This window comes from Ovis canadensis, chromosome 13 (genome assembly GCF_042477335.2).
Source record: "Ovis canadensis isolate MfBH-ARS-UI-01 breed Bighorn chromosome 13, ARS-UI_OviCan_v2, whole genome shotgun sequence".
NCBI lineage: Eukaryota > Metazoa > Chordata > Mammalia > Artiodactyla > Bovidae > Ovis > Ovis canadensis.
In genome coordinates this window covers 66,318,774-66,345,889 of record NC_091257.1, presented here as the reverse complement: position 1 = coordinate 66,345,889, position 27,116 = coordinate 66,318,774, and the positions used below count along the sequence as shown (strand labels likewise).

The 27,116-nt window shown below is 38.0% G+C and overlaps 1 protein-coding gene across 5 annotated transcripts in view; it reads right to left on the bottom strand.

Annotated features, from left to right (window-relative positions):
- RNF24 (ring finger protein 24) overlaps positions 1-27,116 on the bottom strand; it is a 130,461-nt gene that overhangs the window by 36,180 nt on the left and 67,165 nt on the right. For 3 of the 5 annotated variants that reach the window (XR_011248198.1, XM_069548064.1, XM_069548063.1), the window contains exons 3-4: positions 9,739-9,781; positions 7,571-7,612 (exon numbers count right to left, since the gene is read on the bottom strand). Coding sequence is in view for 4 of the 5 variants with exons in the window: in XM_069548064.1 (XP_069404165.1) it covers positions 7,571-7,612; positions 9,739-9,781 (85 nt within the window). In the remaining variant the exon portion in view is untranslated. Of the gene's footprint in view, positions 1-2,805; positions 6,492-7,570; positions 7,613-9,738; positions 9,782-27,116 lie in introns of those variants that run through there. The other 2 variants (XM_069548062.1, XM_069548061.1) reach the window with 2 other exon arrangements.

The window sequence follows — 27,116 nt, the reverse complement described above, 5'->3', positions numbered from 1 at the left end:
CATCTCTTACAGAATTTTCCACAGTTTATTGTGATCCACACAGTCAAAGGCTTTGGCATAGTCAATAAAACAGAAATAGATGTTTTTCTGGAACTCTCTTGCTTTTTCAATGATCCAGCAGATGTTGGCAATTTGATCTCTGGTTCCTCTGCCTTTTCTAAAACCAGCTTGAACATCTGGAAGTTCACGGTTCACATATTGCTGAAGCCTGACTTGGAGAATTTTAAGCATTACTTTACTAGCATGTGAGATGAGTGCAATTGTGCGGTAGTTTGAGCATTCTTTGGTATTGCCTTTCTTTGGGACTGGAATGAAAACTGACCTTTTCCAGTCCTGTGGCCACTGCTGAGTTTTCCACATTTGCTGGCATATTGAGTCCAGCACTTTCACAGCATCATCTTTCAGGATTTGAAATAGCTCAACTGGAATTCCATCACCTCCACTAGCTTTGTTCATATTGATGCTTTCTAAGGCCCACGTCACTTCACATTCCAGGATGTCTGGCTCTAGGTGAGTGATCACACCATTGTGATGATCTTGTTCGTGAAGATCTTTTTTTGTACAGTTCTTTTGTGTATTCTTGCCACCTCTTCTTAATATCTTCTGCTTCTGTTAGGTCCAGACCATTTCTGTCCTTTACTGAGCCCATCTTTGCATGAAATGTTCCCTTGGTATCTCTAATTTTCTTGAAGAGATCTCTAGTCTTTCCCATTCTGTTGTTTTCCTCTATTTCTTTGCACTGATCGCTGAAGAAGGCTCTTTTTGCTAGTCTTTGGAACTCTGCATTCAGATGCTTATATCTTTCCTTTTCTCCTTTGCTTTTGTTCTCTCCAACAAAAATGACAAAAACCTTAGTGATTGATTCTGATATGGAAAGTGAAAATGAAGCTCGTGGTGCTGCAGAAGACTTTACAGGTGTGTCAGGTGTAACTATTGAATGTAATAACCTGAAAAGTGTTAGTGAGACAACAGAACTGATTTTTGGCCAGCCAAAATAAAGGCATTAGTTTTGGCAAAAATCCACTAGTCAATAGCAAGTTAAAAAAAAAAAATAGCAAGTTAACTGACAGCTCGTTATAGAATAGAAGGGAGCTGGCATTCCAGAGTAATTTTTGCAGCTTGGGGAACAGCAGAAGCTTCAAGTTTGTGGGTACAATAGGGGCATCATAACATGAAGGCTCCAGACTAAAAAAGATAAAGGGCCACCTTTTTTCCTCCATACTCAGAAGTTGGAGGATATGTCCATTCTCTTCAACTTTTAAAACCTCAACTGCTATAAAAGCAAAACAAGGAATAACACTTACCTTACCTAACCTAATTTTTTTATAGTGTGAGTTCCCTTGCTCCTGAGATAAACTATATGAAGAAACAGACATCTAATCCTGCCACCTGGAATACATGATTACATTTTTTTTAACATTGACATTATACTCATAAATAAAACAACATCAAGGGAAAATGGCTTTGGGGGCCACAGCACACTGGGCAGAAGACTAATTTTCTAGTGCTCACAGAGTACATGGTCCCTTAGATGCCCAAGAAGGAAGGGCTTGACATTTTCCAAGGGGCTGACACAATCTGTAAATTTACCTCAAATGTGAGCTAGGGAATGGAGAGTCACATGGGGAAGACAATGTCCTACAATGAAAATGACCCACAGCTTATGTAATTTAGCCAAAATGATTTTCTTTTAAATAGACAATCATTCTTTGATGGTGGTAGTGGACAATAATTATTATACTTTTCCTTGAATAGTTACAAGGATAATCATATATTTGCAAAGGCAGCATTCCCAATTCAGAGGTGTCATTTAATGTTGGAATCTGAAAGCTATGAAAGCAACCTACACATGGCTGTGCTGCTCAGGAGAGATCTGACTTTCTTGCTCCAAACAAGTACAATGGGCAGGCCCTTCCATGGCCTTCATGTATCCGTGTTCTCAGCCCATACTGTCCTAGCCTCACTGGCTTATGACTTTCTCCCCTGTGGGAACAGTGCTCTGAGGGAAGGGAAGGACTATACTCTACTCACTCAGTCTCTAGGGTCCTGAATATTGTCAGTTCCCCATACATGCTTTGGGCTTTTTTTCTTTTTAAACAATTTTTTACAATGTAAACTTGGGACAAACCTCAGTTGGGTTCTAAGTATTTATAATTTAAAAATAAATTTCAGTAATGTGATTTATAAGAAGATTGATCAGTAATCTCAGAAAGATGAGTGGGTTTAAAATCTCCTCCCACATAAGAAAGGGAGATAGCAAAACTTGTAGCAACAGAGTCACCTCCTCACTCGACCAAAGGGAAAGGAGTGGGCTTGTGGGGAAGTGAGAAGGAAAAGATACTCTTTAAAAAAAAAATTATTTCATTTATTTTTGGCTGTGCTGGGTCTTTGTTGCTGCCCAGGGGCTTTCTCTAGTTGCAGTGAGTGGGGGCTACTCTAGCTGTGGTGTGCAGACTTCTCATTGCTGTGGCTTCTCTTGTAGAGCATGGGCTCTAGGCGCTCTGGCTTCAGCAGTTGTGGCACTTGGGCTCAGTAGTGGTGCTGCATGGGCTGAGTTGCCCTGTGGCATGTGGGATCTTCTTGGACCAGGGATCAAACTGTGTCCCCTGCATTGACAGCAGATTCTTTTTTTTTTTTAATTAAAAAATATTTATTTTATTATTTGGCTGTACCAGGTCTTAATTGTGACCTGTAGGATCTGGTTCCCTCAAGAGGGACTGAACCCTCTACTTTGGGAGCATAGAGTCTTAGCCACTGGACCACCACGGAAGTCCCTAAAATTTTTTTTAATGTTAATTTTTAAAATTGAAATATAGTTGATTTGCAGTGTTTCAGGTATACAGCAAAGTGACTCAGTTTTTTATATATATGTGTACGTATATGTATATAGATATTAAAGGTGGCGCTAGTGGTAAAGAACTTGTCTGGCAGGCAGATTCTTAACCACTAGACCATCAGGGAAGTCTGGAAAAGATGTTTTTAACTTCCTTTTACACAAGGGGTGACTTCATGGGGTTACCTTCCTAGAGTCTCTTCCTGTGGAAACTAAGGTAGAGCAAGGCCATAGCATGTTTGCTACATGACTCCTCATTCACTCTCTGCCTGACCCAGGAGTTTTCCTGGTCCTTGTGCAGCTAGGATCCTAGCTGCTGAGATGCAGGAAGTAGATTCTCCTTTCCTTTATGCAATATCACCCTAACAGAAAAGGGAATGGACCCAAACGTGCTCAAATTTGGAAGCTACATAAATGTCTGTATCACTGTATTGTAATGTTGTAGATACAGGCCTAAGGTTCTGACTGGCCCACATGGCCACAGAAGGTGGATGGGGCCTTCTCTGGGAGAGTGGCAGGATAGAAAGAGTACAATACAGAAAAAATATTTGAAGAAATAATAGCTAAAAAGCTTGGTGAAAGACAAATCTACATATTTATGAAGCTGAGTAAACTCCAAATAGGAAAAACCCAAAGAAATCCATGCTGAGACAAATCATAATCAAAATGTTGAAAACAAAAGGCAAAGAAAAAAATCTTGAAAGCAGCCTGAGAAAAATGACACATTACTGACAGGAGACCAGTGAGCTGAATGACTACGTTTTTCTCATCAGACACCACAGAGGTCAGAAGGAACAGGCACAACATTTTAAAAGCGCTGAGGGAAAAGAAATGTCAACCTAGGGATAAAGGTGAAATGAAGATATTCTCAGCTGAAAGCAAAGTAACAGAATTCATAGCCAGCAGATCTGCTCTAAAAGAATTGCTAAACCAGATTCATCAGATAGAAGGAAAATTACATAAGAAGGAAACTTGGAACAAGAAACTATTTTTCCCCTCCAGAATTCTTTAAAATATATCTAATGGTTGAAAGTAAAAAATACAACACTGTCTGATGGGATTTTCCATGTATATAGATGCTATATACTTACTATATATAGGGGTAAAAGTAAAGATCTATATGGAGGGAAGGTTTCTACATTGCAACTGAAGTGCTAAAAAACTGATTCTAGGTATTTATTTTGTAATCCCTAAGCAACCACTACAAAATTATACAAAAAGATAAAATCATAATATGATTTTATGAATGTTTAAATGACCCAAAAGAAGGTAAGAAAGGGAAACAAAGGAATAAAAAAGAGGGGGAAAAGCAGATGATAAAAAAGAGTTGACCTAGGTCCAAACATAGCAATAATTGCATTAAACATAAATAGTCTAAGCACATCTATTAAAAGATAGATTGGCAGGGTGGATTAAAAAACATAACTATATGCTGTTTATAAAAACACTATTTCAAATATAAATAGACATAATGTGTTTACAGATTAGATGACTCAACATAGTAAAGATGCCAATTTCCCCCTAACTGATTTACATATTTAATGCAAATAATAATGAAAAAGCAAGATGTTTGTGTCTCTGTGTGTGTGTAGTTATAGACAAGTTGCTACTACAATTTACATGAAAGAGCAAAGGAACTAAACCAGCTAAAACAGTTTTGGGAAAAAAAAATAAAGTTGGCAGAATCATATACCTGATTTTAAGACTTGCTATAAAGGTACAATAATTAAAACTGTGGTACTGGTGAAGGGAAATAGGCACAAAAATCAATAGAACAGAATACAGAATATAGAAATAGACTCATAAAAATATGGCCCTTTGATTTTTGATAACGGTGAAAAAAGATTTAATAGAGAAAGCAACCACTCACCATAACCAGATCTGGGGATACTGTGGTGAACAAATCAAAGACTAAATGCAAATGACAAGGCTCTCAGGCTTTTCTTAAAACTCAGATCTGGCAAAAGCTGGCCTATATTTCCCTGGAGCTGAGTGCTGACAATTTCTTTAACACAAGACCTTGCATTCCCCAGTGTGTCACAGCTTCCAGGGCACCTTTCTGTTTCTCTTGATACCAAGATTCCATTAGATGTAATTTATTATCCCACTTACATGACTGTCCTATTATTTTCTCTCAGAAATCTGTTTCTCTGGATCTATGTCTCTATTAAAAGATGGAGGAAGAAAAGATAAACAAGGAAGGCTATGGGTTTTAAAAGAAGGTATTTTTTCTTTACAGAAGGGCAATATATTCTCATAATTTTAATATGTACACATCATCTCCTTAGTTTCACATGTTGAGTGTTGCTTGACTCCTAGACTGGTAGAACAATGTAAACAAAAAGTGATATAAATAATTGTAGCTGTAGAGTGGTCTAAGAAGTTGGAGGAGTGGGTGGTGTTTGGGCAGCTGAGTCTACAGGTCCCAGGAAGGTTCCATTAGGGGAGCAAAAGCCAAGAAGAAGCAATTGTGCAATAGCGGACCCCTCAAGAGCTTCTCACTGTTACTTCAGATAACACAAGGCACCCTTCTGTATACTCTTGTGTGACTCTCATTTATAGTCTTCTGTAACAGATGGGTAATGTCTTAAAAGCAGAGATTAATTATATTTCTTTGTGTCTCCAGGGTTTATTACAATGTCTGATATGTTTTATGTATTCAGTAACTTTTAAAATTACAGTTGACCCTGGAACATAATGCAGGGGGCTATGGGTGCTGACCCTCCATGCAGCTGAAAAATCCAGGTATAATTTCTAGTCAGCCCTCTGTATCCATGGTTCCTTTGTATCTTTAGCTCATCTGTATCCACAGATTCAAACAACACAAAGAAGTTTGACAAAAAATAGTTTCAACACAAAGAAATGCATCCAAAAAGAACCAAATGAATTGTGAAAAATATATAATCGGCCTCTGAAAACAGCTGTACAGCCAGGTTGGGTTTTCTTAGTTACAGTGAAACTGGAATTGATAGGTGCAGCTGGGATAACAATTCTGATACAAAATGATACACCACAATGTACTTATTCAGGATAAAAATTCTAAACTAATGGGTCAAACCAATAAGGAAGACTTCTATTCCTGACAAACATGGTTATTCAATATTGTTAATGTGTGTTAGAATTTGATCTTTTCAATTATGATCATCAAAATGACCCCAAACAGAAGAGGATCACTTTCTATTACTGTTTTGGGAAAATTTTTAAAGTCAAATAGTAACTGATGCTTGAGTTTAATCCATGATTAGGTCTGAAATGCTGTACAGATTCTATACCAGCTGAGCTACCAGGGAAGCCCAAAGGGCGTGTTGCCTCCCGGATGGGGAACCCTGGTCTCCCGCATCACAGGCGGGGATACTCACCACTATGCAATGAGGATGGTGTACCATATCAACTCTTTGATAAAATATATGCAGAAAGAGCAAAGACGCAGTGTGTGTGTGAGTTGCTCAGTTGTGTCCAACTCTGCGACTCCATGGACTGTAACCTGCCAGGCTCCTCTGTCCATGGAATTCTCCAGGCAAGAACACTGGAATGGGTTGCCATTCCCTTCTCCAGGGGATCTGCCTGATCCAGGAAATGAACTCAGGTCTCTTGCATTGCAGGCAGATTCCTTTTTACCGTCTGAGCCACCAGGGAAGCCCAAAAAAGCAGCAGATGACTTCAAAGTGTTCAACAATAACATAAATCATTATTTTTATTATTATTCAAATACTTTTACAAATTAACTCTCTTTGAAGAGATAGCAATGTAGCTTCACCACAGTTAGGTTATATAAAACATAAGTATTATAATGTGAAGCTTTTCAAGTCCTTACTTTAAACACCAATTAAAAAACTCAGTAAGGGTAGAAGAGATAGGGCTCTAAAAATAAAAATTCTGAACATCTATAATCAGAGGCAACACAGGAATAAAATAAACAAGAATTATTATAGATTATTTGTCTTAAGGTGTACAGCAGGACACACACACACTTTTGCATTTAATTTAGAAAGCATAACAACATAGTGAATATCCCAACCCCACAACCTCATCACTAGGTAACTGCAAGAGTTCTTATCTCTCCTTGTATGTTCTTCCCCATTCTATCTTTCCATCTCACCTCCCCAAATCCCCACTGTCATGAAGCAATCACTGCCTTTTTTGTGGCATTGGTGAGAAAAAACTGGGAACATTTTTAAGAGTGAAATTAATGCAAGTCACCTTGAGTAGAAAAACTTGTTTAGATCTGTCTCCTACTCACATAGTATGGACAGAAAGCAGCATCCCTGCTGCTATGAAATCTTATGTTGGCAACAACCCCATTAAAAATGAGTTATTTTACTCCCTTGTAAGTCTTTACAAAATGGATTTTTATGTGACCTCACCTTGAAATATTATATTAAGCTGATCAAAATAAGCCTATTTTTTTCCCAGCTTCTGAAAATAAAGATGTTTCAGCATACCACAGCATACCATTTCTATTAGAATATACTTAGTGGTGGTGTGTGTGCTCAGTTGTGTCTGACTCTTTGCAACTCCATGGACTGTAGCCCACCAGGCTCCTCAGTCCATGGAATTTTCCAGGTAAGAATACTGGAGTGGGTTGCTATTTCCTACTCCAGGTGCTCTTCTGACCTAGGGATCAAACATGAGTCTTCCATGTCTACTGTATTAGCAGGCGGATTCTTTACCACTGAGCCACCTGGGAAGCCCCCAAATATACTCAAGAACAGATTAAAACACTTATAGGCGACTTACCTCATGTAAATTCAGTTCTTTTACTTTTTCTTTTAATATAACCTGTAAGACAAAAATGTATGCTTTTATGCCTGTTTATATCTGTAATTTAAAATATGTCTCATTTTACTCACAAATATTTTTCTTTTATATTCTTGTGTATATAGCTCATATCACCTCATTTTCAGTAATGGGGAGAATCTCTTTTACAGTTTGAGACAGAACATTTCAGCAATATTCTTTTAACTTGAGCAATGGTGAAATATTCTTACAGGCACTTTTAAAATCTCTTTGAGAACAGATTAAATTCTGAGAGACAACATTAATACACACCAATCTGGAGTAATTGCTAATATGGGGGGAAAGTAAATGAGATTGCTTGCCTCATGATTTGGTAAAACACAGTTTTGACTCATGGGACTGACTGGTAATTTGTAAGAGAATGAAAGGTAAGGTCAACCTTAATTTTTGAAGCTTTGCTTATTATTACACATCACTATCCTCAGAAAACTTTAGCTCTATCTAGAGTTATATAAATGGGCTTGAAATTCATCCAGGTGTTGTCCCTAACCTAACTTTACGGAGACTGCATGCATGCATGCGTGCTCAGTTGTGGCCAACTCTTTGCCACCCCATGGACAGCAGCCCAACAGGTTCCTCTGTCCATGGGATTCTACCCTAAGAATATTGGAGTGAGTTGCCATTTCCTCCTCCAGGGCATCTTCCCAACCCAGGGATCAAATCCCTGTCTCCTGCATTGGTCGGTAGATTCTTTACCACTGAGTCACCTGAGAAGCCCAAAGGAAACCATAAACAAAATGAAAAGATAACCTACAGACTGGGAGAAAATGTGTGTCACAACTGACATTTCAGTCACAAATGACGTGACTGAAAAGGGCTTAATTTCCAAAATATATAAACAACTCATACAACTCAGTAATAAAAAACAATCCAATTGAAAAATGGACAGAAGACCTAAACAGACATTTCTCCAAAGAAGACATACAGATGGCCAACAGTCATGTGAAAAGATGCTCAACATTACTAATTATCAGAGAAATGCAAATCAAAACTACAATGAGTGCCACCTCACACCAGTCAGAAAGGCCAGCATTAAGAAATCTACAAATAACAAATGTTGGAGAGGGTGTGGAAAAAAAGGGAATTCTTCTATGCTGTTGGTGGGAACGTAAGTTGGTGCAGCCACTAACTGTGGAAAACCGTATAAAGGTTTCTCAAAAAACAATCTGAGACAAAATTGAGCCAAACAGATTAATTCCATTAGAAAACTAAGACATTTATCTCTGTAAATGAATCCTATGGGACCCATGGAGAAGAGTGGGGTTACCTATGAATATCAGTGTGGACATCTAAGGAACTCACCAATGAGCTCAGATTTCAAAGCAACACAGACAAAAGATGGACAAAAAGATATGTTATTCTAAAATGATGACATGGTTCTGTAACATCAGTATCAGCAAGAGTAAAGACCCAAATAAACTGAAGTTTGTGCCCTCCCTTCTTCCCCCCTCCCAAACTACTAAGAATGACAAAAATAATTTCAAAGGAAAATTAAGGAACACCTAGGCCCACTGTTTGGTGTCAGTGGTAAAATATTAATGGAAGACACATGGAAGAAAAAAAAAAATTTACGGGCCTTCAAGAAAAGCTAGATTTATTACCTTAAAGAACAAATCAGCAAAGGGACAGTACTAAGGGCAAGAAATTAACAACAATGACAGAAGTATCTGGACTTCTCAGTGGTATGATGTGAATTAATATTTAAAGTAAAAGGGGAGGAGATGAGGTCAGTATAATACAACTGGTTACCTCCAAGGAACTAGTATGTCTTTTAACAAGGAGGAAGGTAAAAAATTCATTTACTGGACCTCTGAACTCCATTAGAATAATAGTAACTTTAGGATTTTAATCTACAACATTTCCCTTTAGCAAAATGTTTGCCAGAGTTCCCTGTTAAATTGTATTATTTTATCATTTGAACTCTCTATAACTTCAAGTAATACTTAAGAATACTTAAAGTGAAGTGTATTGTACTGCAAACTGACAAGCAAAATGCTAAAATGAACACAAGCAAATCCAGTTTCAGTTCAAAATATGCGTGGAAATCTGAGCCCTCATTATTTGGTGAAAAACAAGATCAAAGCTAGTCTTAAGTAAATCTCTCTCACCTGTTTGTAGGCATAAAATTCTTTGTGTGCTTGATGTCTTAGCCTAAAAGACAGAAATGAGCAATACAATATTGAGATTTCCATATGACTTTGAAAAAAATTTTAAACTTCCTATTTTTGGTATTAATTTGTATCATTTATGGTTTAAAATCTAGAATCTTTATTCTAGAATACACTTAAATGACATACCCACTACTATGTTATGAGAAAGAGACCAGTGAACCATAAAACATTATCCAAACATATAAGATCAAGTACAATCTCATTAAAATCTAAAATATTTTAATGAAGCCTCAATTCTTTTTCTATTTATAATATTTAATATATCACATTTTCCTTAATTAAAAATTGAAGTATAATATACATCTAATAATGAACAAAAGACTCAAGAATACACATGTTAAAAAAATTTAATTATACACACTAGTTTATCACCCAGATCAGTACATAGAACATTTCCAGCATCCCTGAAATGACTCTTCCCAATCAACATTCACCCCTAAAACTCCTAATTTTTATCACTGTAGATTAACTATGATTGTTTTTGACCTTCACATAAATGGGTCATTTGGTGTATACTTTTCTGTGTTGACTTCTGTCAGTCAACAATTACTTGAGAAATGCATCCATGTTGCTGCAGTAATTGTTATTTTTGACTGACATAGTGTTCCATTTTATGAATAAATATGAAACTATCCATTTCACTGTTGACAAATATTTAGGTTACTTTCAGTTTGGGGCTATTACAAATAAAGCTGATATACAAATTCTTCTGCATGTCTTTTAGTGGACACATAGACTCATTTCTGTTGAGTGTATACCTAGGAGTAGAACTGCTGCTCCAAAGTGCTTGTACAAATTTTACTTCTATGGGTAGGTAGTATACATGAAAGTTCTAGTTGTTCCACATCTTTGCCACAGCTTGGTAAGGTCAGTTTAAAACTTTCTGGCCAGTCTTCCAGGAGGGAATGGCAAGACATACTTAAAAGTGATGAAAGAAAATAACCTACAGCCCAGATTACTGTACCCAGCAAGGATCTCATTCAAATATGAAGGAGAAATCAAAAGCTTTACAGACAAGCAAAAGCTGAGAGAATTCAGCACCACCAAACCAGCTCTCCAACAAATGCTAAAGGATATTCTCTAGACAGGAAACACAAAAAGGGTGTATAAACCCAAACCCAAAACAATAAAGTAAATGGTAACGGGATCATACTTATCAGTAATTACCTTAAACGTAAATGAGTTGAATGCCCCAACCAAAAGGCAAAGACTGGCCGAATGGATACAAAACAAGACCCCTCTATATGCTGCTTACAAGATACCCATCTCAAAACAAGGGACACATACAGACTGAAAGTGAAGGGCTGGAAAAAGATATTCCACGCAAATAGAGACCAAAAGAAAGCAGGAGTGGCAATACTCATATCTGATAAAATAGACTTTAAAACAAACGCTGTGAAAAGAGACAAAGAAGGCCACTCCATAATGATCAAAGGATCAATCCAAGAAGAAGATATAACAATTATAAATATATATGCACCCAATATAGGAGCACCGCAATATGTAAGACAAATGCTGACAAGTATGAAAGGAGAAATTAACAATAACACAATAATAGTGGGAGACTTTAATACCCCACTCACACCTATGGACAGATCAACTAAACAGAAAATTAACAAAGAAACGCAAACTTTAAATGATACATTAGACCAGTTAGACCTAATTGATATCTATAGGACATTTCACCCCAAAACAATGAATTTCACCTTTTTCTCAAGTGCTCATGGAAACTTCTCCAGGATAGATCACATCCTGGGCCATAAATCTAACCTTGATAAATTAAAAAAAATCGAAATCATCCCAAGCATCTTTTCTGACCACAGTGCATTAAGATTAGATCTCAATTACAGGAGAAAAACTATTAAAAATTCCAACATATGGAGGTTGAACAACACACTTCTGAATAACCAACAAATCACAGAAGAAATCAAAAAAGAAATCAAAATATGCATAGAAACTAATGAAAATGAAAACACAACAACCCAAAACCTGTGGGACACTATAAAAGCAGTGCTAAGAGGAAAGTTCATAGCAATACAGGCATACCTCAAGAAACAAGAAAAAAGTCAAATAAATAACCTAACTCTACAACTAAAGCAACTAGAAAAGGAAGAATTGGAGAACCCCAGAGTTAGTAGAAGGAAAGAAATCTTAAAAATTAGGGCAGAAATAAATTCAAAAGAAACAAAAGAGACCATAGCAAAAATCAACAAAGCCAAAAGCTGGTTCTTTGAAAGAATAAATAAAATTGACAAACCATTAGCCAGACTCATCAAGAAGCAAAGAGAGAAAAATCCAATCAATAAAATTAGAAATGAAAATGGAGAGATCACAACAGACAACACAGAAATACAAAGGATCATAAGAGACTACTATCAGCAATTATATGCCAATAAAATGGACAACGTGGAAGAAATGGACAAATTCTTAGAAAAGTACAATTTTCCAAAACTGAACCAGGAAGAAATAGAAAATCTTAACAGACCCATCACAAGCACGGAAATTGAAACTGTAATCAGAAATCTTCCAGCAAACAAAAGCCCAGGTCCAGACGGCTTCACAGCTGAATTCTACCAAAAATTTCGAGAAGAGTTAACACCTATCCTACTCAAACTCTTCCAGAAAATTGCAGAGGAAGGTAAACTTCCAAACTCATTCTATGAGGCTACCATCACCCTAATACCAAAACCTGACAAAGATACTACAAAAAAAGAAAACTGCAGGCCAATATCACTGATGAACATAGATGCAAAAATCCTCAAAAAAATTCTAGCAATCAGAATCCAACAACACAATGAGGTACCACTTCACACCAGTCAGAATGGCTGCGATCCAAAAATCTGCAAGCAATAAATGCTGGAGAGGGTGTGGAGAAAAGGGAACCCTCCTACACTGTTGGTGGGAATGCAAACTAGTACAGCCACTATGGAGAACAGTGTGGAGATTCCTTAAAAAACTACAAATAGAACTGCCTTATGACCCAGCAATCCCACTTCTGGGCATACACACTGAGGAAACCAGAATTGAAGAGACACGTGTACCCCAATGATCATCGCAGCACTGTTTATAATAGCCAGGACATGGAAACAACCTAGATGTCCATCAGCAGATGAATGGATAAGAAAGCTGTGGTACACATACACAATGGAGTATTACTCAGCCCTTAAAAAGAATACATTTGAATCAGTTCTAATGAGATGGATGAAACTGGAGCCGATTATACAGAGTGAAGTAAGCCAGAAAGAAAAACACCAATACAGGATACTAACACATATATATGGAATTTAGAAAGATGGCAATGATGACCCTGTATGCAAGACAGCAAAAAAGACACAGATGTGTATAGCGGACTTTTGGACTCAGAGGGAGAGGGAGAGGGTGGGATGATTTGGGAGAATGGCATTGAAACATGTATACTATCATGTAAGAATTGAATCACCAGTCTATGTCCGATGCAGGATACAGGATGCTTGGGGCTGGTGCATGGGGATGACCCAGAGAGATGTTATGGGGAGGCAGGTGGGAGGGGGGTTCATGTTTGGGAACGCATGTACACCCGTGGCGCATTCATGTCAATGTATGGTGAAACCAATACAGTATTGTAAAGTAAAATAAAGAAAAAATTAAAAAAAAAAAAGAGTCTAGAGACAAAGGTACTTGTGAAACCACTTAAGGGAATAAACAGTTTTAAACCTTTCAGACCTCACACTGATGTATCAACAATAAAAGTTAATTACCTATCATTCTGATACATTCACACAGAGATCTATATTTGGCAAAACACCCTGGCAACATTTTGTTAGCCTAGCATATTTACTGTGCCCGTCTGAAAGTAATAAAAATGGCATTTCTGAAAAACTATCCCATAATTCAAACTATTCACTGCCCCCACCCCCCGAGCACAGGAGATTTCCCTGTAAATCTTGAGAAAAATTTCTCCCTTGTAAAAAAAAAAATAAATAAAAATAAAACTTTTTGGCCAATCTGGTGAGTGTTCGGTGATATCTCATTTTGGTTTTCTTTTTCTTTTTTTTTGATGTGGACTTTTAAATATATATATATATATTTAAAATATTTTAAATATATATATATATATATAAATTATTATCATTATTATTTTGGCCATGCGGCATGTGAGATCTTAGTTCCCTGACCAGGGATTGAACCAGCATTCCCCTGCAGTGGAAGCGGGGAGTCTTAACCAACTAGACTGCCAGGAAAGTCCCTGATGTGGACTTTTTGAAAAAAATCTTAATTGAATTTGTTAGAATACTGCTTCTGTTTTATGTTTTGTTTTTTTGGCTACAAGGCATGTGGGATCTTAGCTCCCTGACCAGGGACTAAACTCACATCCCCTGCATTAGAAGGTGAAGTCCTAACCACTGGCCTGCCAGAGAAGTACCCTCTCATTTTGGTTTTAATTTTGCATTTCCCAAATGACGTTTAGGACACTTTCATATGCCTGTTGCCTGATTGGATACTTCTTTTTGAGGTGGGGCAGTGAAGCAGAAAAGGATAGCTTTATTGTTTTGTCAGGCAAAGAGAGACAGGACAGGTTTCTGCCTTGAAAAACTATGTGTCTCAACCCCAGAGAACTTGATGAGGGTTTTTATAAGGGCTCAAAGGTGGTATCGAACAAGATGAGGGTGTGAGCAGGGCTTGCACTTCTGTAATCTCAATAATCCTGCAGTGCAGGAGACCTGGGTTTGATTCCTGGGTTGGGAAGATGTGCTGGAGAAGGGATAGGCTACCCACTCTAGTATTCTTGGGCTTTCCTGGTGGCTCAGCTGGTAAAGAATCCACCTGCAACGTGGGAGACCTGGGTTCTGTCCCTGGGTTGGGAAGATCCCCTGGAGAAGGGAACGGCTACCCACTCCAGTATTCTGGCCTGGAGAATTCCATGGACTGTATAGTCCATGGGGTCGTAGAGTCAGACATGAGAGACTTTCACTTAATCTCATCTCAGGTGATGGGTCTCCTAATCCTGATGGGCTTCACTGGTCCCTTTAATCTTGCCTCACTGGTTTCTCGGCTGCTGCTCCTCCTTTGATTAGCATCTGTTTTAATCCACCCTTTGGAACTCAGGGAAGGTCATGGGAGACTGAAGTCTTGCCTACAAGAAACAGGAGACAGGGACGGGACATATGTATACCTATGGCTGATTCATGTTGATGTTTGACAGACAACAAAATTCTGTAAAGCAGTTATCCTTCAACCAAAAAATAAATAAATTTAAAAAAAAGAAATGGGAGACAGAAAGGCCTCCATCCTTGGGAGCCCCATAGGGCCCTGCCTGGTTTCAAGATCACACCTGGTCTCTGGATGTAATGAAGCTCTGCTTCATTACAATGAGACTTTAAAGTTTCATTGCAGAAAGACTTTAGTGAGAGAAAGTAATCGGTAAGAAGTGGGTTTATTTAGAGAGAAACACACTCCACAGACAGAGTGTGGGCCAACTCAGAAGGTGAGAGCTGCCTGGATATATTCTTTTATGAAATGCCTACTCAAGTATTTTGTCCATTTAAGAAAATGAGTTGACTGTCTTTTCCTTATTGATTTGTAGAAGTTCTTTAAATATTTTAGATGCAAGTCTTTTGTTGGGTACTGCAATTATTTTCTCCTACTCTATGGCTTTTTTCATTCTCTTAATGTTATCTTTTGATGAACAACAGCTTTTAATTTAATAAGCCCAGTTGGGTTTCCCAGGTGGCTCAGTGATAAAGAATCTGCCTGCTGATGGAGGAGACTCAGGTTCGATTCCTGAGTCAGGAAGATCCCCTGGAGGAGGAAATAGCAACCCACTCCAGTGTTCTTGCCTGGATAATGCCATGGACAGAGGAGCCTGGCAGGCTACAGTCCATGGGGTTGCAAAGAGTTGGACAGTGACTGAGCACCCATGCACCAGTTCATCAACTCTTCCCTGTTTATAAACTCTTTGCAATGACATCAGTTCTTTTTGTGTGCAGTTAAGGAAATCTTCATCAACCTCCAGATCATGAAGATAATCTTGTGTGTGTACTGTGAAAATAATTTATTTTACCTATCACATTTAGGTTTATGATCCATCTGAAATTTGTATGTATGACATGAAATAGAGGTCAAGATTCTTTTTACCCAGATGCAGATTTTCATTTGACTCATTTATTGAAAAGATCCTTCCCCACTGTGTTGCCATGATGTATCTGCTGTTTAAGTCAGACTAGTATGTGGTTCTGTTTCTAGAGTTTCTGTTCTGTCCCATTGGTTTATTTGTCAATTCTTGTGTACTAGATTGAACAGAGACCCCTCAAAATTAATATAAAACTACTTCAGAATGTAACCTTAACTGGAAATATAATTTTTGCAGACTATATTAGTTAAAATGAGGTCATATTATGATGAAGGTGGACCATAAACCCAATATGACTGTTGTTCTTAGAGGAAGATGAGAGGACATACAGAGGCACAGGGAAGAAGGCCAGGTGAAGACAAAGGCAGAAACAGAAGTGATGCCCCTACCAGTCAAAAAACATCAAGGATTGCTGATAACCACCAGGAACTAGGAAGAGGCAAGGAAAGATCCTCCCCAGGTAGCCTTCAGAGGTAGCATGGCCCTGCCAACACCTTAATTTTGAACTCCTAGCCTTTAGAACTGTAAGAGATTAATACACTTCTATTGTTTTAAGCCATCTAGCTTGTGGTTCTTTGTTATAGAAACCCTGGGAAACTAATGCACCTTGTGTCAATACCATGCCAGTTAAAAAAAAATAATAATTTTGGACTTACAGGAAAGCTGCAAAAAATATCAGAGTTCGCATATACTTCTCTCCCTAGTTTTCCAATATTCACATCTTATACAACCATAGTACAATGATCAAAAGCAGGAAATTAACACTGATATTTTGATATTAATACTCATACAGTATTAACTAAGGAGAAGGCAATGGCACCCCACTCCAGTACTCTTGCCTGGAAAATCCCATGGGCAGAGGAGCCTGGTAGGCTGCAGTCCATGGGGTCGCAAAGAGTCGGACACAACTGGGCGACTTCACTTTGACTTTTCACTTTCATGCATTGGAGAAGGAAATGGCAACCCACTCCAGTCTTGCCTGGAGAATCCCAGGGACGGGGGAGCCTGGTGGGCTGCCATCTATGGGATCGCACAGAGTTGGACATGACTGAAGTGACTTAGCAGTAGCAGTATTAACCAAACAGATTTTATTTGAATTTCACCAGTTTTTTCACTAATATTTTTTTCCTATCTTGTGATCCAATTCAGGATCCCAGCTTGCCTCTAGTTACATCTCTTTAGCTTTTACTAATCTGTGACAGTTCCTTAGTTTTTCCTTGTTTTTCAGGATTCTGATGTATCAAACATGATCACTTGGTTATGGCAGTGTCTACTGGGTCTCCCCATCGTAAAGTTACTATTTTCCCCTTTGCAACTGATCGATACCAGTTGCAAATATCAGTATCAGTTGGGGGAGAGATGTTGAAATTATGAAAATTTATTTTTTCTCAAGCTTGTGCCCACTGATTTTAGCATCAAGACATCCTGCTTGCAACAATTCTGTATTGTCTGCCTAGCGGTGGTTTCATGGTTTCCTAATTCCTTGTCCATTAACTGGGATTATTCTGTAAGGAAAAGATGCCCTTTCTCCCTCATTTGTTTATATCAGCATGGACTCATGGATTTTATTTTGCTTTACAATACTGTATTGGTTTTGCCATACACTGACATGGATCCACCACGGGTATAGATGAGTTCCCAATCCTGAACCCCCCTCCCACCTCTCACCTCCCACCCCATATCATCTCTCTGGATCATCCCCGTGCACCAGTCCCAAGCATCCTGTATCGAACACAGACTGGTGATTCGTTTCTTACATGATAGTATACGTTTCAATGCCATTCTCCCAAATCATCCCACCCTCTCCCTCTCCCCCAGAGTCCAAAAATCCGTTCTATACATCGGTGTCTCTTTTGCTGTCTCGCATACAGGGTTATCATTACCATCTTTCTAAATTCCATATATATGTGTTAGTATCCTGTATTGGTGTTTTTCTTTCTGGCTTACTTCACTCTGTATAATCAGCTCCAGTTTCATCCACCTCATTAGAACTGATTCAAATGTATTCTTTTTAAGGGCTGAGTAATACTCCATTGTGTATATGTACCACAGCTTTCTTATCCATTCATCTGCTGATGGACATCTAGGTTGTTTCCATGTCCTGGCTATTATAAACAGTGCTGCGATGAACACTGGGGTACACGTGTCTCTTTCAATTCTGGTTTCCTCGGTGTGTATGCCCAGCAGTGGGATTGCTGGGTCATAAGGCAGTTCTATTTGCAATTTTTTAAGGAATCTCCACACTGTTCTCCATAGTGGCCGTACTAGTTTGCATTCCCACCAACAGTGTAAGAGGGTTCCCTTTTCTCCACACCCTCTCAAGCATTTATTGCTTGTGGACTTTTGGATCGTAGCCATTCTGGCTGGTGTGAAATGGTACCTCATTGTGGTCTTGATTTGCATTTCTCTGATAATGAGTGATGTTGAGCATCTTTTCATGTGTTTGTTAGCCATCCATATGTCTTCTTTGGAGAAATGTCTATTTAGTTCTTTGGCCCACTTTTTGATTGGGTCATTTATTTTTCTGGAATTGAGCTGCATAAGTTGCTTGTATATTTTTGAGATTAGTTGTTTGTCAGTTGCTTCATTTGCTATTATTTTCTCCCATTCAGAAGGCTGTCTTTTCACCTTGCTTATATTTTCCTTTGTTGTGCAGAAGCTTTTAATTTTAATTAGATCCCATTTGTTTATTTTTGCTTTTATTTCCAGTATTCTGGGAGATGGATCATAGAGGATCCTGTTGTGATGTATGTCAGAGAGTGTTTTGCCTATGTTCTCCTCTAGGAGTTTTATAGTTTCTGGTCTTATGTTTAGATCTTTAATCCACTTTGAGTTTATTTTTGTGTATGGTGTTAGAAAGTGATCTAGTTTCATTCTTTTACAAGTGGTTGACCAGTTTTCCCAGCACCACTTGTTAAAGAGATTGTTTTTAATCAGTACTGGACCTTTGTAACAAATTTTGGAGTCTGGTAGTGTAAGTCCTCAACCTTTGTTCTTCTTAACTATTTTGGTTATTTTGGGGCCTTTGCATTTTCATATAAATTTCATGAGCTCATCAATTTCCACAAAAAACCTGTTGCGATTTTGACTGTGATTGTGTTTAATTTTTAGATTAACTGGGGAGAACTGACATCTTTGTAAGATTGAATTTCCAACCTATGAATATAGCATACTCTATGTATTAAGTCTTCTATCTCTGTACACATTTCTATGTATAACACTTACATATCCTTCACTAAATTTATTCCTAGGTATTTGATAATTTTTGATTTACTGTAAATGGTATTTAAAATTTTTAAAATTCTAATTCTTTGTTGCTACTACATAGAAAAAAATTCAATTTTTGTACATTGATCCTGTATCTAGTGACTTGCAAAGTTCACTTATTAATTCTTAACAGCTTATCTGCAGAAGTTTTTGGATTTTAAAATATACAATTATTTTGTCTGCAAGCAGTAACATAACTTCACAGATTTTGTTCTTTATTCTTTATTTTACTTTTTTCCCTCTGCACTGGCTAGGACCTTGAGTACAATATTAAATAAAAGTGGTGACAGTGAATGTCCTTATCAATAGTTCACTATTATTACAATGTTTTCTCTAAATTTTTTGTAGATATCTTTATTCAAATAAACAAAGTTCCCTGTATCCTAGTTTTAGATTAAAAAAAAATCATGAATAGGTATTAATTTTTGTCAAGTGCTTTTTTTTTCCCATCATACTTTTCCTTTTTACTATTACTGTGGTACACTGTACTGATTGATTTTCAGATGTTAAAACAACCTTCATTCCTGGAACAAAACTCCATTTGGTTGTGATGTACCACCAGTTTGCACACCCTTGAATCTGATTTACTAATATTTTGTTCATGAGAGAGATTAGTTTATAATTTTCATTCTTATAATGTCTCTGTCAGGCTTTGGAATCAAAATTAATGGCCTCATTATTTGAGTTAAGAAATATTTCTTCTACTTCTGTTCTCTGGAAAAGTCATAGAAGAGTAGTATTTTTTCCTTAAATGGAGAAATTCACTGGTGAAGCTACCTGGCTTGCAGTTTCTTTGTGGGAATGCTTTTCTTATTAGATATATAGTTATTAATACTTTCTATTTCTTCTTGACTCATTTAAAAATACTATCATTCTTTTACTTGTATTCATATAACACACAATTAACCATCCTAAAGTGTATAATCCAGTAGTACTTAGTATAGTCACAACATTGTGAAACCACTCAGTTCAGTTCAGTTCAGTTCAGTCACTCAGTCATGTCTGACTCTTTGCGACCCCATGAATTGCAGCACGCCAGGCCTCTCTGTCCATCACCAACTCCCGGAGTTCACTCAAACTCACGTCCATTGAGTCAGTGATGCCATCCAGCCATCTCATCCTCTGTCGTCCCCTTCTCCTCCTGCCCCCAATCCCTCCCAGCATCAGAGTCTTTTCCAATGAGTCAACTCTTCGCATGAGGTGGCCAAAGTACTGGAGTTTCAGCTTCAGCATAATTCCTTCCAAAGAACACCCAGGACTGATCTCCTTTAGGATGGACTGGTTGGATCTCCTTGCAGTCCAAGGGACTCTCAAGAGTCTTTTCCAACACCACAGTTTAAAAGCATCAATTCTTCGGCGCTCAGCTTTCTTCACAGTCCAACTCTCACATCCATATATGACCACTGGAAAAACCATAGCCTTGACTAGACGGACCTTTGTTGGCAAAGTAATGTCTCTGCTTTTTAATATGCTATCTATGTTGGTCATAACTTTCCTTCCAAGGAGTAAGTGTCTTTTAACTAGTTCACTTTAATTTCAAAACATTTTTGGGCTTCCCTGGTGGTCCAGTAGTTAAGAATATGCTTTACAATGCAAGGGACACCAGTTCAATCCCTGGTTCAGGAAGAGTCAGGCTGTGGAGGAACTAAGCCAGAAAGCTGCAACTACTGAGCTCATACACTGCAACCACTGAAGCTTGTGTGTTTAGAGCCCATGCTCCACAAGAAAAGCCACTGTAATGAGAAGCACACTGCAATGAAGAGTAGCCCTGACTTGCCACAACTAGAGAAAGCCTGAGTGCAGCAACAAAGACCCATCACAGCCAAAAATTAAAATAAATAAATAAATCTTTAAAAAAACCCACATTTATTCATCAAAAATATCTGGTACTCATTAAGTAGTTGGTCCCCATCCCACCTTCCCTGCTTTCTGTCTCTATGAATTTGTCTATTATAGATACATTACATAAAATAAATCATACAACATATGACCTTTCTGGCTTTTCATTTACTATAATGTTTTCAAGCCTCTTTCTAGTTATAGCAAGTATCAGTACACTGCTACTTTCTTATGGCTGAATAATATTTCACTGTATGTATATGCCACAATTTGATTATGCATTTATCTGCTGATGAGCATTTGGGTTGTTTACACCTTTTGGCTCTCATGAATAATGCTTTAAACATAGTATACAAACTTCCTTGTGGACACACTTCTTCATTTGTCTTGGGTATATACCTAGGAGTGAAATTTCTGGGTCTTATGGTAATTCTATGTTTAACTTTCAAAGAGTTGATGAACTCTTTTTCACAGTGACCATACCATTTTACATTCCCACCAGCGATGTATGAGTGTTTCTATTTCTCCATATCCTTATCAACACTTATCATTTTCCATATTTTTGACTATAGCATCTATCTGTTGTGAATTTTGTTGTGGTTTTAACTTACATTTCCTTAATGACCAATGCTGTTGAACATCTTTTCATGTGCTTGTTGACCGTCTATATATCTTCTTTAGAGAAATGGCTATTTAAGCCCTTCACCTATTTTTTTAAAAAATATTCATTTATTTAGGCTGAGAAGCTGTGGTGGCTTCTCTTGTTGGGGAGCATGGGCTCTCGGCCACACAGGTTTCAGTAGTTGTGGTGTTTGGGCTCAGTATTTGTGGTGCATGGGCTTTAGTTGCCCTGCAGCATGTGGGATCTTCTTGGACCAGGGGTTGAACTGGTGTCCCTTGCATTGCAAGGTGGATTCTTAACCACTGGATCATCAGGGCAATCCCTTTTACTCATTTTTAAATTCAGCTATCTTCTTGCTGTTAAGAAAAATCTTATTTTTCCTTATTTTCTAAAATTAAGGAGAATATGTTTAAAAAAAATTTATAATGCATTTTGAAAGCCTAAATAGGTAACATTCTTCCTTAGTTTAAACTGTTTTACAAAAAATTAAGGTTAGACATAAGAATAAATCTTCCTCATGTCTGACACCACAGTAGATTTTTAATAGAACAATCACCATTAAATATGCATAATAATAGTACTATGCTACACTAAATGTAAAATAACACCAGTAATACAGTCATTATCCCTGGGAACCTCAGTCAAAAGCAGTCACCAAGTTTCAGTTCAGTCGCTCAGTTGTGTCCGACTCTTTGCGACCCCATGGACTGCAGCACACTGGGCTTCCCTGTCCATTGCCAACTCCTGGAGCTACTCAAACTCATGTTCATCAAGTCGGTGATGCCATCCATCCATCTCATCCTTTGTCATCCCCTTCTCCTCCTGCCTTCAATCCTTCCCAGCATCAGGGTCTTTTCCAATGAGTCAGTTCTTCCCATCAGGTGGCCAAAGTATTGGAGTTTCAGCTTTAGCACGAGTCCTTCCAATGAATATTCAGGACTGATTTCCTTTAGGATGGACTGGTTGGATCTCCTTGCAGTCCAAGGGACTCTCAAGAGTCTTCTCCAACACCACAGTTCAGAAGCATCAATTCTTCAGCACTCAGCCTTCTTTATAGTCCAGCTCTCACATCCATACATGACTTCTGGAAAAACGATAGCTTTGACTATATGGACCTTTGTTGGCAAAGTAACGACTCTGCTTTTGAATATGCTATCTAGGTTTGCCAGAGCTTTCCTTCCAAGGAACAAAGGTCTTTTAATTTCACAACTGCAGTCACCATCTGCAATGATTTTGGAGCCCGAAAAAATAAAGTCTGTCACTGTTTCCATTGTTTCTCCATCTATTTGCCATGAAGTGATGGGACTGGATGCCATGATCTTCGGTTTTTGAATGTTGAGTTTTAAGCCAGCCTTTTCACTCTCCTCTTTCACCTTCACCAAGAGGCTCTTTAGTTCCTCTTCATCTTTTGCTACCACGGTGGTATCATCTGCATATCTGAGGTTATTGATATTTCTTCTAGCAATCTTGATTCCAGCATGTGCTTCATCCAGCCTAGCATTTTGCATGATACACTCTGCATATAAGTTAAAATTAAATAAGCGTGGTGACAATATACAGCTATGATGTACTCTTTTCCCAATTTTAAACCAGTCCGTTGTTCCATGTCTGGTTCTAACTAGTGCTTCTTGATCTGCATACAGGTTTCTAAGCAGGCAGGTATGGTGGTGTGGCATTTGTTCACAGTAAAATTTCCTAAAGTGAAGTGAAGTTGCTCAGTTGTATCTGACTCTTTGCAACCCTGTGGACTGTAGCCCACCAAGCTCCTCTGTCCATGGGATTCTCCAGGCAAGAATACTGGAGTGGGTTGCCATTTCCTTCCCCAGGGGATCTTCCCAACCCAGGGATCGAACCCAGGTCTCCCGCATTGCAGGCAGACACTTTAACCTCTGAGCCACCAGGGAAGCCCCAAAATTTCCTAAGGCCCCCTTAACTTCACACTCCAGGATGTCTGGCTCTAAGTGAGTGATCACATGATTGTGGTTATCCAGGTCATTAAGACCTCCAAGGATCAGTTTTTCCATTTTGGTATCAAAGGTTATTAGAATTTTGAGTCTTTGCACTGAATCTGTTGATTGCTTTGAGGAATACTGCCATATTAATAATATCAAGTCTTCCAGTTCCTGAAATCTTTCCATTAATTTAGTTTTTTTTAAATTTCTGCAATATTTTATAGTTCTCAGTGTATAAGTCTTTCACCTCCTTGGTTAAAGTTATTCCTAGGATTTTAATTCTTTTGGATGCTACTGTAAATGTTTCATCTATTTCCTTTTCAGATTATCCCTTGCTGGTGAACAGAAATATAACTGATTTTTTTGGTGTTACTTCTATATTCTCAAAGTTTGCTTGTCTGTTACTCCTAGATTTTTTTTTTTTTTGTGTGTGTATATATTCTATGGGATTGTCTATATATAGAATCAGGTCATCTTCAAAAAGAGACAGTTTTACTTCTTTCTTTTCAATTGAATACCCTCTATTTCTTTGTCTTGCCTAAATCTTCTGGCTAGAACTTCTAGTACAATGTTGAATGGTAATGGTGAAAGTGAGCCTCTTTTTTTCTTTTTAAATGAATATCAATGCTTTTATTTTTTTCCCCCACTGTTTCTGTTGAGAAATCAGATCCTTTTTTTTTTTTACAAAAACCCCCACAATGACAGGTATCTACCACTATGCTGTGCTTAGTCACTCAGTTGTGTCTGACTGTTTGCAACCCCATGGACTATAGCCTGCCAGGCTCATCTGTCCATGGGGATTCCCCAGGCAAGAATACTGGAGTGGGTTGCCATGCCCTCCTCCAGGGGATCTTCCCAACCCATGGATTGAACCCAGGTCTCTGGCACTGCAGGTGGATTCTTTACCATCTGAGCCCCCAGGGAAACTCAATGGAGTGAACTAGCCATCCATGCATGAGATGGAAGAAAAAGAAGGAATGCTACTGAGAAACTGTAATGACTACTTCATTCAAACGGTTATTCAGCAAAGTCTGAGATGCTTCCCAAATGAGAGTTACTCAGTTAACAATGACTCAGTTTATCAAGGAACAGGGTATGACCACTACTACAAATCTATTAAGATCCAATCTTGTTAGTTTTAAGCTAAACATAACATTTGCCTGATTGCAAATACTATCCTCAAAGCACTATCAGTCCTCCATCGTACCCTTGGTGTGCTCAGTTGTGTGCAACTCTGTGATCCCACGGACTGTGGCCCACCAGCTCCTTTGTCTGTGGAATTTTCCAGACAATACTGGAGTGGGTTGCTATTTACTACTCCAATCATACTCTTATTATGATGGAAATAATCAGAATAAGCTGAATAAGAAAAAAAAAGAGAGAGAGAGAAAGCTGATTCACTGTGTCACAGAAAAACAAAATAACCAAAGTCATAGCAATTACATGCATACATATATATGTATAACAATCACTGTGCTGTACACCTGAAACTAACATGACACTGTTAACCAACTATATCCAATATACAATTTAAACATTTTAATAAATAAATAAAACATACATGCTTTTACTGGATATGCTAGAAATACTCCTTATGGATAACAAAATGAAGATGTCCTAAGGGACTTTCCTATGGTCCAGTGGTTAAGACTCTGTGCTTCTAACGCAAGGGGCTCAGGTTCAATCCCTGGTAGGGGAACTAAGATCTCACATACTACGTGGCATGGTCAAAAATAAATAAATAAATGAAGATGTCCTAGACCATGCAAACGAAATCCACCATTATAGGAACATATAAAATAGCCTTACTGATCTACACATTCTTGTGCTCCACCTGTTCATCCTGCCCTCTCCCCTAGCTCCTGGCATCAAGTGATCTTTTTACTGTCTCCATAGTTTTACCTTTTTCAGTATGTCATATAGTTAGAATCATCTAGTATGTAGCATTTTCAAGTTGGCTTCTTTCACTTAGAAATATGCATTCAAGATCCCTCTATGTCTTTTCAATGCTAGCTGAATAACATTCTATTATCTAGATCACTACAATTCATTCATTCAATGAAAAATATCTTGGTTGCTTCTAAGTTTTGGTAATTATGGTTACAGCTTCTTTCTACAAACATCAGTGTGTTGGTTTTTGTGAGGATGTAAGTTTTCAAATATTTTAGATATGCCATGTAGCAAAATTCTCTTTTTACAGAAATTAATTTCTCTCTCTTTGTGTATATACGTGCATGCATGCATGTATGTAATACTTGCTCTTAGTCATGGACTGTCAATCATTTTACAAGAAAACACTCCCCGCCAAAAGTCCACTTTTCTGTGGTTTGTTGAACTTCTTTATTATTATTTTTAAAATTTTATTTATTTATTTTTGGCTGTGCTGGGTTTTTGTTGCACGGGCTTTTCTCTAGTTGTGAGCAGATGCTACTCTCAAATTGCAGTGTGTGGGCTTCTCACTGCAGTGGCTTCTGTTGTTGTGGAGCATGGGCTCTAGAGTGAGCAGGCTTCAGCAGTTGCAATTCCCAGGCTCTAGAGCACAGGCTCAACAGTTGTGGCTCATGGGCTTAGTTGCTCCATGGTACGTGGGATCTTCTTGGACAAGGCTGGATTATGTATCACGGAGCCACCAGGGAAGCCTTAACGAATATTTTAGATTGCACTATTTTATCTTGCATTTGCTATGGCAGATGCATTTAACAGAAATATCTTTTTGCTATTCTTCCAGGAAACATTCTAGTAATAATAAATTGTGACTTATTTAGCCATTCCCTTCTCTGGGGATCTTCCTGACCCAGGGATCAAACCTGGGTCTTCTGCATTGCAGGCAGATTCTTTACTATCTGAGTCACCAGGGAAGCTCGAAAGGAGGTAAGAATGGGGAATATTTTGTTTTTCTTAAGTATTGGGTTGACAAAAAAATTCGTTTGTTTTTTTCTGTAGCAACTTATGGGCAAACCTGAATGAACTTTTTGGCCAACCTAACAGCTTGCTATCTGTTACTAAAAGAAAAGTAAAGTAGGTTCTTGTCTTCATTTAAAAAATCCAGGTTCAAAAATGTTTTAATATTATAAATCAACTGTACTTTAATAGAAAAGTTTTAGAATATCCTTAGTGTACAAATCCGTCCTTTTGAGTGTGATTATGAAATTCTGAAATGGTTATTTTGGAAATGAAGCCAATATGATTGGCGATAAAGCTGATGAAGCCAAATGAAGCCGATAAATATGATTTATTTTTATTTTTTCAGTGGTTAAGAGCACATGCTCTAAGGTTAGACACAACTAGGTTTGGGTCCCAAGTCTAACTAATTTTTTATCTGTGTGACTATCGAGAAATTATTTAACTTCTGAAAAATAAAGATAATAAGGTTACCCTGTTAACCTTGTTAAGGTTACCCAGTGCACACACAGCACAGGGTCTGGCACACAGTAAGTATCTAATAAATATCGATTCCTAAAATGTATCGAAGTGGTAAAGAATCTGTCTGCCAAGCAGGAGATGAGGGTTCAATCCCTGGATTGGG